Source organism: Ascidiella aspersa, chromosome 7 (genome assembly GCF_963924565.1).
Source record: "Ascidiella aspersa chromosome 7, kaAscAspe10.2, whole genome shotgun sequence".
NCBI lineage: Eukaryota > Metazoa > Chordata > Ascidiacea > Phlebobranchia > Ascidiidae > Ascidiella > Ascidiella aspersa.
The window spans coordinates 6032231-6045295 of NC_139453.1; the positions used below are offsets into that span (position 1 = coordinate 6032231).

The 13065-nt window shown below is 35.2% G+C and overlaps 2 protein-coding genes across 2 annotated transcripts; both read right to left on the bottom strand.

The window, feature by feature from the left end:
• Nucleotides 1–957: 957 nt before the first annotated feature.
• Nucleotides 958–5737, bottom strand: LOC146137425 (uncharacterized). Its single transcript, XM_083394328.1, has 12 exons — nucleotides 5701–5737; nucleotides 5090–5206; nucleotides 4698–4814; nucleotides 4337–4453; nucleotides 4142–4258; nucleotides 3507–3623; nucleotides 2948–3064; nucleotides 2561–2677; nucleotides 2188–2304; nucleotides 1993–2109; nucleotides 1664–1771; nucleotides 958–1247 (listed from the first exon to the last, which is right to left on the bottom strand). Exons 1-12 carry the CDS (start codon nucleotides 5735–5737, stop codon nucleotides 958–960), a joined length of 1488 nt encoding a protein of 495 aa, XP_083250454.1.
• A 449-nt stretch (nucleotides 5738–6186) lies between these two features.
• LOC146137426 (cysteine-rich secretory protein LCCL domain-containing 1-like) lies at nucleotides 6187–12840 on the bottom strand. The gene is made up of 7 exons (XM_083394329.1): nucleotides 12725–12840; nucleotides 11097–11255; nucleotides 10222–10344; nucleotides 7955–8104; nucleotides 6977–7099; nucleotides 6438–6554; nucleotides 6187–6203 (listed from the first exon to the last, which is right to left on the bottom strand). The coding sequence occupies exons 1-7, from the start codon at nucleotides 12792–12794 to the stop codon at nucleotides 6187–6189; spliced, it is 759 nt and encodes a 252-aa protein (XP_083250455.1). The 5' UTR covers nucleotides 12795–12840.
• Nucleotides 12841–13065: the final 225 nt, after the last annotated feature.

A 13065-nucleotide genomic window follows, 5' to 3' on the forward strand; every position in this document is an offset into this window, starting at 1 on the left:
TTCCTTTATAAAGTCCCTTATACCAACACGTTTTTTTTACGTACTGTTTTGTATCCAACCGTTTCCTTTTAACTGTACTACCCATAATTTTGGTGTCATTTAAACCTTCAGTATATCGTCTTTTATTCGTTGTGCTGATAACGTACGGAGAGAAATATACATTTGAATTAGTTTGGTTGTTTTACAAAACCAAGCCAGAACAGATCATTTGCAACAAATTCTAGCTAAAAGTTAAATCTAGCCACATTTTGAATGCAAAATGAACGAATGAATCCATAAGAACAAAAACAGCGATAAAATAAGTGAAAAAGAATATAGAATTACATGGTTTCTTGTAAAACGCAAAATCGGAATGAAATTTGTCCGTAACCTTTTTTGGTTGCATGTGCTGCAATATATCGAGGACCAATCTTCGAGTCGCTTTAGTGTGATGCGTAAAACTTGGTCATTCGTGTACATACTAGCGCGCGGTATTGCCTGAAATAACATCTTGTTTTTAATTTTAGTAGATTGTTTTATTTGATATGCAAACTCAACACCTTGAACATTTTACGTAAAAACACATTGATTAAACATTTTCAGCAGTGCACGTAAGTCACTGGTTTCAAATGACCTGACTTTGCCTTATTTCATTGAGTCGAATGACTTGAGTTGAAATTAAGTGTTGCATTTACCATTTTATTATAAAATTGAGATAAAAACTAGCAAATAGCCTGGTAGTTTTGGTGTTTGTTTGTGGATACAAAGTTTTTGTTTAGTTCAAAAGTAATTTTAAAAGGTTGCATTTCCTAATAACACTTTTTCTTAAGTTGGCGACGGACGTGTTACTCAGAGGCCCAATATATTAAAAACTAAAAAAACGGATCTTAACTGAAAGCAAGGAGACCGACTGCAGCAAAATTAACCGACTCTACCGGGTCCCGAGTCCCAAATCCCAGACATGAACACCTGACAAAATCACTCACCGCAACAAAAGCGAACTTCGTAGTCTTTGCACGGCGTATTATTGTCCACGTTCACACAGGAAATTCCCTTTGAAGGCGAGCTCCTGACCGCTTGACCGGTCAGTCTGTAGTCCTGCTTGGTGCCCACCACCCTGGCGTCTATCGCACTTGGGCTGGCGCAGATCTTGCCCCCGGAAAACGTTCGCAAAGACGTCAGGTCCTCGCAGTCGCAGTAGCCGGACGGGTTGTCACGGTCGTAGTACTTGGTCCACTTCGATCCAGACGCGCAAATCGGCTCAGTGACTGTTAATGTAGAGAAAATGGATTTGCCTTTTGAGGTGGGTAAGTTGCAGTGTTGTAATAACTTGAATCAATCACTTGATTAAATCAATGACTTGACCAAAGCAATGACCTGACTTAAGTGCTGTTTTTAAATAACCGAAGTCTTTTAGACAAATGATTTGGCAATCTGTTATAAAATTGGGTTGTTTTTATTTATCTTAATTATACGAAGATCGTAGAGTGTAGGCTAGCAAAACAATTCGATAAAGTAATAAACGATAATTTACTCGATTTTAGTTCAAGTCCTCGGTTTTGGATTTCACCAATTCATAGTTACAATTATTTTATCTTGTTGAAAAACGACGAAGTTTGAAGCTTTAAAAATAATACTTTCAGGTTGAGTTTTATCACAAAAAATAGTTTTTAATCAAAGCTACCATCTTCACAATTCTTCCCCGTGTATCCAGGAGCACATACACAGGTACCCATTGCATTTAAACATGTTCCGCCGTTTTTGCAAATGTTAGCGGACAGGCATATCTTTGCTGCAATGAAGAAGTGAAAGGATAAAATTTACTGGGTATATTAACACAAAATGAAAAAGTATGAGCCAAACTAAAATTGCAAACGTTAAATAAGTTAAACGAAACCATTCTTAGAAAAATGTACAAACTTTTTGACATAAAATCAACCGCAATTTACCCTTAGTAAACACGACAACGCATAGGTTATTTTAGGTTTTTTTAACCTTGTAAATATATTTTACCTGTTTCACAATATTTCCCAGTGAAAGCAGCTGTACAAGCACAACTAAAGCCTCCAAATAAATTGGAACACGAACCACCATTTTGGCATAAACTTGGGGAAAGGCATTCGTTAACGTCTAAAGACGAAAATAAATGTCAAGACACTGTCAGCAACATTAATTTCAACGAAGAAAATCTAAAATCGAGATTCTAACCTTGTTCACAATTTCTTCCATTAAATCCAGAGGCACAAGAGCATTTGAAACCTCCGACTTGATTGGAACACTTTCCACCGTTTCGACAAAAATTCGGTGAAGAACATTCATTGACATCTACAGCGAAAATTTGAACATGTTGCTGACTATACAGATTGAGGATGTGCGATACTTGATATATTTTATTCGAATGCCGATACCCGGCATTTTTGACAAAAATACACTACCACTTGGCATCGAGTATCGGCTCCGATCCGATATTATCGGACGAGTACCGATACTACCACTTGGCATCAGGTATCGGCTCCGATCCGATATTATCGGACATCCTAATATAGATATTTTATTTTTTTCTTTTCGTGATGTTTCTTACCATTTTCGCAATTTTTTCCTGTAAATTCCCTAAGACAAAAACATGTATAACTTCCAGCAACATTCGAACATACTCCACCATTTCGACAAATGCCTGTTTGAAGACATTCGTCTATATCTAAAATACAAAGTGACGTAATATTTTATTTTATGCTAGAAAAAGAACAAGAAATCGTTCGTTCTTTTTAAAATATACACAAAAAATAGGTAAATCGTTTTTTATTTATACTGGTAAAAATAATACTCAGGCACCAAGCAATATTGTCCAGCCTTGGATTTTTTATTTAACAATTTCTGCATATGCGCAATAATAAACAATGACAGCTTAGTAAAACTATTTAACATGCTGCCTAAGTCACATAAGACTCGCTTAATGTCACTTGCTAACCAGTTTCACAATTTTTCCCAGTAAATCCACTTGAACATGTGCATTTGTAGCTTCCAAAATAATTCGAGCACTTTCCGCCATTTTGGCAAACATTTGAAACGGAACATTCATTAATATCTGCAAAAAAGGCAAGATATGATGTTGTAATATTCGTAATAGTGCTTACATTTAGCACTCTAAAATAGAAGGTTATTTTAGTTTTTTTTAGAAATAGGCTATATTTAAAATTAATTTTGTTGTTTTTAAACTACAAAAAGCCATTTTGTACATACAACAATTTACACTATAATTAATTTTTTCCGCCGTTTTGGCAAATATTATCGGGTAGGCAATTATTCGTTGCTTTAAAGAAGTGAAAGGTAAAAATTACTGGGTATATTAACACAAAATGAAAAAGTATGAGCCAAACTAAAATTGCAAACGTTAAAAAAGTTAACCAAAACCATTCTTAGAAAAAGGTCCAATCTCTTTGACATAAAATCAACAGCAATTTACCCTTAGTAAACACGACAACGCATAGGTTATTTTAGGTTTTTTTAACCTTGGAAATATATTTTACCTGTTTCACAATTTTTCCCAGTAAACCCGGCGGTACAAGCACAGCTGAAGCTTCCTATTAAATTGGAACACGAACCACTATTTTGGCACAAACTTGGGGAAAGGCATTCGTTAACGTCTAAAGACGAACATAAATGTCAAGACACTGTCAGCAACATTAATTTCAACGAAGAAAATCTAAAATCGAGATTCTAACCTTGTTCACAATTTCTTCCATTAAATCCAGGGGAACAAGAGCATTTGAAACCTCCGACTTGATTGGAACATTTTCCACCATTTCGACAAAAATTCGGTGAAGAACATTCATTAACATCTACAGCGAAAATTTGAACATGTTGCTTGTTATGCACATTATTGATGTGCCATACTTGATTTTTATTCCGATACTGTTTTTTTTATTCCGATAAATATTAGCGTGTAGGCATTTATTCGTCGCTTCAAAGAAGTGAAAGGATAATAATTACTGGGTATATTAACACAAAATGGAAAAGTATGAGCCAAACTAAAATTGAAATCGTTAAAAAAGTTAAAAATGTACAAACTCTTTGACATAAAATCAACACCAATTTACCCTTAGTAAACACGACAACGCATAGGCTATTTTAGTTTTTTTTTAGCTTTGGAATTACATTTTACCTGTTTCACAATTTTTCCCAGTGAAAGCAGCTGTACAAGCACAACTAAAGCCTCCAAATAAATTGGAACACGAACCACCATTTTGGCATAAACTTGGGGAAAGGCATTCGTTAACGTCTAAAGACGAAAATAAATGTCAAGACACTGTCAGCAACATTAATTTCAACGAAGAAAATCTAAAATCGAGATTCTAACCTTGTTCACAATTTCTTCCATTAAATCCAGGGGCACAAGAGCATTTGAAACCTCCGACTTGATTGGAACATTTTCCACCATTTCGACAAAAATTCGGTGAAGAACATTCATTGACATCTACAGCGAAATTTTGAATATGTTGCTGACTATAGATTGAGGATGTGCGATACTTGATATATTTTATTCGAATCCCGATACCCGGCGAGTACCGATACTACCACTTGGCATCGAGTATCGGCTCCGATCCGATATTATCGGACGAGTACCGATACTACCACTTGGCATCGAGTATCGGCTCCGATGCGATATTATCGGACATCCTAATATAGATATTTTTTTTTCTTTTCGTGATGTTTCTTACCATTTTCGCAATTTTTTCCTGTAAATTCCCTAAGACAAAAACATGTATAACTTCCAGCAACATTCGAACATACTCCACCATTTCGACAAATGCCTGTTTGAAGACATTCGTCTATATCTAAAATACAAAGTGACGTAATATTTTATTTTTGTGCTAGAAAAAAAGTAGAAAATATTTTGTTCTTTTTTAACTATACATAAATAAATAGGTAAGTCGTTTTTTTAATTATTCCGGTAAAAATGACAGGCCTATTAAACACCTAGCATTATTGTCCAGTCTTTGGAGTTTTTAATTTAAAAATTTCTGCATATGTGAAATCATGAACAATGACTTATTAGTAAAACTATTTAACATGCTGACATAAGTTAAATCGCCTGATGTCACATGCTAACCAGTTTGACAATTTTTCCCAGTAAATCCACTTGAACATGTGCATTTGTAGCTTCCAAAATAATTCGAGCACTTTCCGCCATTTTGGCAAATATTTGAAACGGAACATTCATTAATATCTGCAACGAAATAAAGGATGTTACAATATTATTTATAAAGAACAAGATATGCGTCCCATCTCTTATGAGTGATGCTTGAATTGCTTCTCGGTCACATTAACTGAATATGATACAAGCTCGTATTGAAACGTCTTAATTACCAAGATGATGTCAATCTACTCGACCGTTTTGGCTTTGAAATTTATTATCAAGCTACATTACAGGTCCGTGCATGGTGTACCCAAGACAAGATATTTTACACATAACAAACAGTGTGTGACGCGATTGTAAGTATATATTTTTTAAAACTAATATTTTTACGTAGTTTAGGTACTACAAAACGATTCTTTATTTGAATTTCTAATTCGAATTTAAATGTCTAATTTTTCTAAAGTCAACATTTTCAAGCCATGAAAAGAAGTATTTTAATATTTCATAATATTAGAACCTTTCGAGTGTCAAGGTACAAACCTATTTCACATTTCTTTCCCGAGAATCCAGAAAGACACAAGCACTTGTAACTTCCCTGTTGGTTGGAACAGGATCCACCATTTTGGCAAACGTTAGGAACAGTCGAACATTCATTTATATCTGCATTACACCATTAACTTTGTTCTATAGGAGTAAAGCAATACTGTGCATGACAGAAGTCTTAACACACAAAAATAAACTATTGGCCTACGGATTGTGATTTTGACTTATTTAAGTTATCCACGACCGTCATGTCTTTTAGACTTTAGAGGCTCAAAGTCCATGCACTTAGGCTAAGACCTTAAAATAGTATTTGGTCCAAGAATAATTATTGTTAACCAGGATTAGTAAAATAACTTTCTTAAAAAAAAAGAATTCTTGCCGAAACACATTTAAATTTTTTAGATAATGACGTTACAAATTGACGTCATAACGCGACGTCTAGAAAAGTAATCTTAGAAAACTTGAGGTTATCGTTTGATGTAGGGCACAAATATGCAACTTAAATATTATTTTAAATACATTGAACATCAGATGGCGTCATAGCCTGGTAAAAGAGGGCGTTGATTAGTGAAAAGAAGTATATTTACAGGTACGGCGTTACTGCAAAAACTAATTTACCGGAAAAAAAATGTTTCGGCTTTTTCTTCTACCAGAACAACTTTCCGGCTTATACTTTCACCACTGTTGCTAACCTAACATCGACACGCCGATTTCTCAGCGTTGTTGGCAACTAAGTTATTGCAAAATGAAGTAGCAACATTCCCAACTACTTTCCAACCTTTTTCGCATCTGCTTCCCGTAAACTCTCTCGAACATTCGCAAGTAAACCCAGCCTGAAGATCAACACAAGTTCCGCTGTTTTGGCAAAGATTTGAAATCTTGCACTCGTCCAACGCTAAACATAGATGCGAGATGAAAACTGAGAAAAATGACTTGACTTGATTCAAGTCTTTTGAACAAACGACTTGGGTTGAAATAAAATGTTTTTTTAAGTGTTTTTTTTAACTAAATTGGTTTTATTGTTTTATTTTTGCACATAACAATTTACTTGCTAAATGTTGCATTTTTCTTATTTTTTAGTTGAGTTATTGCTCATAATCTGACGAGTTTACCTATTTTAATAGTTAAAAATTTAATTTTGGATTACAAAGACTTGACTTAGAATTGCCTTGTTCTAATTATGACTTGACTGGGACTTGACTTGTTATTTATTCAAAAAGACTTGCTTTGGACTTAAGTTATTTTACACGACTTGACTGTGACTTAAGTCATTTTAAAACGACTTGTTTCTAATACTGTAAAATATTAAAAATTTACGTTTAAAGGCAAACGAAACTTTAGAGATTGACGATTTCGGGAGAGTCTTCACTCCGTTGGCAATGCTGCTCCTGTGTCGGACTGGCACGTAAGTCTTGTAGAAGTATACCGAACCCCCTTGGTCTGCCAACAAAAGAAAAATTATTAACTAGAACAGGGGTGTTCAAATGATTTCTGCCATGATCCACCACACCCAAACCTGACAACATAATGATCCACTAAATACGAATTGTGAACATGTAAGACAGTATTTAGACAGGTCAAACAATTAGCAAGAAAAGTCAAGCTACATAGAAAAGTGTTTTTGTTTTTTTTTACATTGGACGATCCACACAACAAGTTGAAAAGATCCGGAACCGGATCGAGATCCGCCATTTGAACACCACCGAACTAGAACATAGGTATTTTTCAATATTAGATAAATCAAGCTCTAAAGTTATGGTTTTCCGATAATGGGGTCGGTGAAATACACTCGGGGATTTGCCAATGCAGCGATTCTTCCTTGAAATAACTTTACTTATCTTTATTTTCTTCAGCTAAAGCAAATTTTGGGCAACTAACCCAAAAAAAACTCAAATAATTTTTGCTTGTGCATAATAATTACGTTGGATCGCGACACTATTAGTTTCAAATATACAGTTATCGGAATAAAATATTAGTCTACGTATCGGAAATTTCTAGTCTAAGTCTTTGGCGTAGTTAAACGTATACTCTACATCCCTAAAACACAAATAAAATATAAACGAATTGGAAGGAGAGCTGCAGTCCTGTATTATTGACTCAAAAATGAAAGGAAGTAAGAGTTTTTAAACAGTCCTTATTTTATGTGAACTACAGGCTTTCGTACCAGGCTTCTATAGGTAAAAAAATCGTCATTTGTCTGGCTATTTATTAAATTAAGAAGAGAGCGTTGACCAGGTTTTCTAGAATGTTCATAGCACGACCTCAAAGTGAAAAACAAAATATAACTCGACTCACCACTTATCACCCCGGCGTGTATCGCGGCCGCGCAAACCGAAGACGTGACGTCATAGATACCGCTTCCTGTGACGTCATCGTGACGACATCCTTCCGGGCACCAGACGGTGTTGACGTCATAGTTGGCGTTTCCGTTGACGTGACAACGCACTTGAAAACACAAAACGGAGTTGAAAGTCAAATATCAAAGCCCAGACAGGAGTGTGACATTTTGAACGTTTCATATCAAATCATGATTGGCGGTAACGTTTCGAATAACTCTTTATTTTTTCAGTGCTTTTATTTTCTTTTTGTAGGTATCATTTTAAACGTTTGAATATCTATTTATTCATTTTCAACTATTCGAAACGTTCAAAATGCTAGGCTACCTACTTCTGAATGGGCTTATTCCTACTACGTCTTACTACAACCTCCAACATTATGGTCCGAAGTGGAAAGTGCTTGTTAAAACAACTCGATTGTAAAACCATTATTAATAAATCCTGTATTTTTTGTGTGTAAAAGTGAAGGTTAACGTAACAAGTCTAAGGTGACTTTGTCAAGGTCAGTGATTATCCCCTAAGTAGATCTGATTACATTGAATTTCCGTCTTTTTTAAAAAAACGTGTAGCCTATACTCAATTACTTATGACCTGCAATCAATAAGATTTAAACAGTTGGAGACTGATACTTTGTATCTGGCGTTCAAAGATAGCATTTATTAATACTGTTAATAGTGTTTACTATGGCAACCCCTTTCAAGAATGTGATATTAACTATTTGTGGGTTATTATTTTTATTTGGCGATTAAGAACCATTTATCAAGGGTTCATATAGACCTTAATACACGACACAATTCTTTATGTTGCGGGTTAGTCGTAGCTTCCAATTTGAGTGACGTCTGTAAAGGTAATAATAAATTTTATTTTCGCAATTTTTTATTTCTTTTTTTTATTTTTTTATTTTTTTTTGTCCACCGTATCATTATTTAATCTGGTCCTAATTTATGAATGTGTGACGCAAGATTTCTATGAGCGGAAAGACAATTTCATCTACACCCATAAATGGCAGTAGTTCCTACTCTGCACAATAAGTCTAGTTCACTTGTGGGCGAAACTAATTTCACGATTAGAACAAGTTCAGGCGGAAAGCCAAACAGACTTTCAGGCACAACGTTGCTAAAACCACAAGCGACTTTTTGATGCATTGCACGATGGACTGAGCTTGCTAAAGCACAATCGCCAACGGCGTTAGCATCTAATGATTCGATAGAATTGCGGTGGTTCTTAATAATAAAATTTCTACTAGATATGTGAACTAAGACAAACAGTCCGCTGCTATTGAGGTTAAAAGGCTAAAATACAACCTCTTATAGCACTTAAAATGGTGTTTTATAAGCAGACTTGGACAACTAGATTTGTTTTAGCTTTATAAAATTAGATTAGAATTAAAATTAAATCATTTTTGAGTTTCCAAATAAGATTACCAATAAGATTACCGAAATTAAAACAAAAACGAATTTCAACTAGAATTACATTTGATTATTCACAACCAATTTAATTTAAATCGCAAATTATTTTAAGAAGAATGTGAATGATCAATAGGTGTGTGTTAATTTTTATGCCTTTTACCATAATAGTGCTTTTCACACTGTATAACTTACATATAAGTCGTTCTAACCAAAGAGTTTGAATTCAAATTCTTTGTTTGACTGAGAGACTAAAAATGCCGTTGGACAAAGTAGCATTTTTCGTAAAATCCGAATTAGATTTTAACTAGAATTAGAACGCACAAGCAATTCACAAATTCGATTAGGATTGAAAATAGCCATATTTTGCTCTAATTCATTGAATAGGACAGTGGTTCACAGTGGGCCATGGCCCAGGAGAGGGCCATAGTGGGCCATGAAGCTATTTAAAAATATTGCAGCTAAATATGTTTGGTTTTTCTAAAATAATTGTTAGCCTTTTAAAAAACATATAGGAATGAGGCCATTTCCATATTATTGACTATTTGTGAAATCGTAAAGGCAAAATATCACGACCTGTGTGTTTTATTCTCGACACAATTAGCACGGCAGTGTGCCACAAACTGTTTTACAAAAAAAATTGGGCCACGGAATAAAAAAGCTTGGGAACCACTGGAATAGAAAAACTAAAATTATCTAGTTGTCCGAGTCTTTTTATAAGGCGTTTCAAGATGGCAACAGATGCCACATTTTTATGTAAAATTGTGTGTTGACTGAACCAAGAGTAAAAGCCTCCTACAACCATAATGCTTGTACTTACTGTGGAAGGAATAGCTGACTTCACTGCTTGCACAGCTTTTGCTTTGAATTCCGTTTCTAAAAGAGCCCTCGAATTTTGTTTTGTGTCCTGTGAGTTTGAAAACGGTCACGACGCCCCCTGAAGCTAAAAAACAAGTTTGTTTTTTATGGTATTTCAATAACACAAATTTGAGGTGACGTAGGTCTGTAAAGACCAAACTATTTTCAATAACAGCAGAATACTCTAGCAAAGCTAGCAATTCAGAATTTTTAGCTTTGTTAGATTATTCTGCTGTTACAGATCAAAAATTAAGGTCGACATTTATCTTGCTAGGGTCAAGGTGGTTTCCACGATCACATATTCAGTGCTACGTTGTTTTTAATAAAAAATCTATTTGTAGAGTTCGGCTATTCACCTGAATATTCACAAGAAAAACTGTATAATAACAACCAGTGTTGTAATGAATACTTGACTTTATTGCACAAAAGTCACTGTTTTCAAATTACTCTACTTGACTTAAGTCTTTCAGACAAATTACTTTTTAATAAAGTGTTGTCATTAAGCATTTTTTTTATTAAATTGGGTTATTTGTCTCAATTTGTGCACGTATAATATTTGCTAACTTTTTTGTTGTTTTCATTATTGGACGAGTTTACCAATTGTATTTATACTTTAGCGTTTTATTTTTTTTTTTTTTGGGGGGGGGCCTGACTTGGAATTGACTTGCGCTAACAATGACGTCATTTGGACTTGAGTTGTTTAACAAATTGACTAACTGGGACTTATTTCTTTTCAAAATGACTTGTTTACAACACTGATAATAACTATTATATAGCACGCTTAATATTCCCACATTTAGTAGCACTGATCTGGCGTAGGTGTTAAAGTCTTCTTACCGGTATCGATCACTTGGTCGTGAACTGCAGCGACGCAAATGGCTCCACTGGCGTATTCCCGACTTCCGCACAGGTTAGGGGCCTCCCCGGCGCACCCGGGCGGACACAGAAACGTTGTGATGGAGTGACGCAATTTCGAGAACTCGGTGCCACAGTTTGCTGCAAAAAACGACTTGTTTTAACCAAAGTAGGATCAATTGTAATTTGTAATTGTAGTTTTTTACAGGGTTTAATGTAACTGTAATTGTAATGTAATTGAGGCATTTTCATTCTGTGTAATTCTAATTCTAATTGTAATTGTAGTTTGCTAAAATTTTGGCTCAATTGATATTGAGAAAATTGTAGTTTCAATGCCGAAAATTGTTATTGATGCAATTAATTACAGTTTTTATGTAATTGTAAAAATTGTAATGTAATTGAGGCATTTAAGGGAGTAATTGTAATTGTTATTGGACTGAATTAATGTAATTGATCCAACTTATTTAAAGTATTATAAAAACGCTTTAATTGGAAAAAAATTGGCCGTGGACGGTTATCCTTGACTGTCGAAGAAAAAAGGTTTGCTCATTAGTTGGAATATTTGCTGCACCTAGATTTTAACTGTAATAAAATCTATTGGACATCCCTATGCATTAGCATACCCAGGGTTTTTTTTAAGGTTTGGTTTGGGTGACCGCTAAGTAGTTTTAAGAGACCGCAAGTGTTTCATTTAAATACCAAAATGTTGCAAGTCCAAAATTTGGGAAATCGCTGGAGAAATTTGGGAAAAAACACCTTAAAAAACACTGTATTTATGATAGGTATGCATACCTATCATAAATACTTCAGATCAATTTACGGGCACTTTACGGGCATGGGCGCCCGCACGGGGGGGCAAGGGGGGGGCACTTGCCCCCCGTGGAATTTCAAAATGCGATTATTAGTACTATTTATAAGTGTAATATGTATATGAAGGTTAAAAATATTATACATTTTCCATTGCCCCCAGGGGCTTATCCAGGGGGCGGGAGTTCTTACCCTCTTTTTGTAAGTGATATTATCGTTTTTTTCGTTTTTGTCATGTTTTAAAAAACTGTTCGAAGCGGCGTGCTTTTAAAGTAATTGGGTCACGCATCTTAATCTAATGCGAAACCAAAATCGAGCGCAAAACGCCGTTTTTCGTCTTTTGTTTGGTCGACCGTAAACGCTGGAAGTTGTTCTTTTTCGTTATTTGTTTAGGTTGATTGATTAGCAAGTGTGTATTCTACAGTTTGTTTTTTTTTGCCTGAAGTTACCGTGTTTCGCAGCTGGCGCCTGACAGGATTGTTGACGACGCACGTGGTCGCTTTTGCTGGACGTATTTGGCTGTTTCTGATTAGTTTGTTTATCACGTCCTGCAATCACCATTCTATGACGTCATACTGTCACTGTTTTATGACGTCATTATTCATTAAGTCAGACGAAAAGTAGGGGAATTCCTCAAGTTGAAAATTCAGGACCCCCTTTTTTGATTTTCCCCTGATTGCCCCCCCCTGGAAAATTTCTGCGGACGCCCCTGATTACGGGGTAAGTCAACAATAAATAAAAAACGCTAGCCACTAATTTTTAAGTTAAAAGGGCTGTGACAGAGTTATAATATGTGTTCCAACCTTTGAAAGTTGCAATTGATAACTGGAAGCCACTTAGCAGGCAGATTAGCATTAACAGCTTTATCGTCATTGTTTTGCGTTTTTCAGTACTTCCGGAATCAAAAAGTAGTTAAAGATCTGTAAAAGCGGTAAAGATAAACCATAGTATACAATGTAGACTAGGTCAGGCGGCCATAAAAATTAATTTTTTAATTTAAGTTTGGAGCAATTTCTAACCGGGTGCCTTCAGAAAAAAAAACTGAATTCAGTCGATCGTGCATGGATTTTTAGGTAGGTTAGCGAAACTGGGTTGTACGGAGGTTCGAACTCACGACCTCAGTCATTCCGGGACCGCCAAGCTA

Coding starts and splice junctions, on each gene's coding strand:
- LOC146137425 (XM_083394328.1), bottom strand. CDS start 5,737: ATGGTGGATCCTGTTCCAACCAACAGGGAAGTTACAA. Junction 3,624..4,141: donor TGGGAAAAATTGTGAAACAG/GTAAAATGTAAT, acceptor GTTCGTCTTTAG/ACGTTAACGAATGCCTTTCC. Junction 2,305..2,560: donor AGGAAAAAATTGCGAAAATG/GTAAGAAACATC, acceptor TTTTCGCTGTAG/ATGTCAATGAATGTTCTTCA.
- LOC146137426 (XM_083394329.1), bottom strand. CDS start 12,794: ATGACGATAAAGCTGTTAATGCTAATCTGCCTGCTAAGTGGCTTCCAG. Junction 10,345..11,096: donor CGACCAAGTGATCGATACCG/GTAAGAAGACTT, acceptor CTTGTTTTTTAG/CTTCAGGGGGCGTCGTGACC. Junction 6,555..6,976: donor AGTTTCGTTTGCCTTTAAAC/GTAAATTTTTAA, acceptor ATCTATGTTTAG/CGTTGGACGAGTGCAAGATT.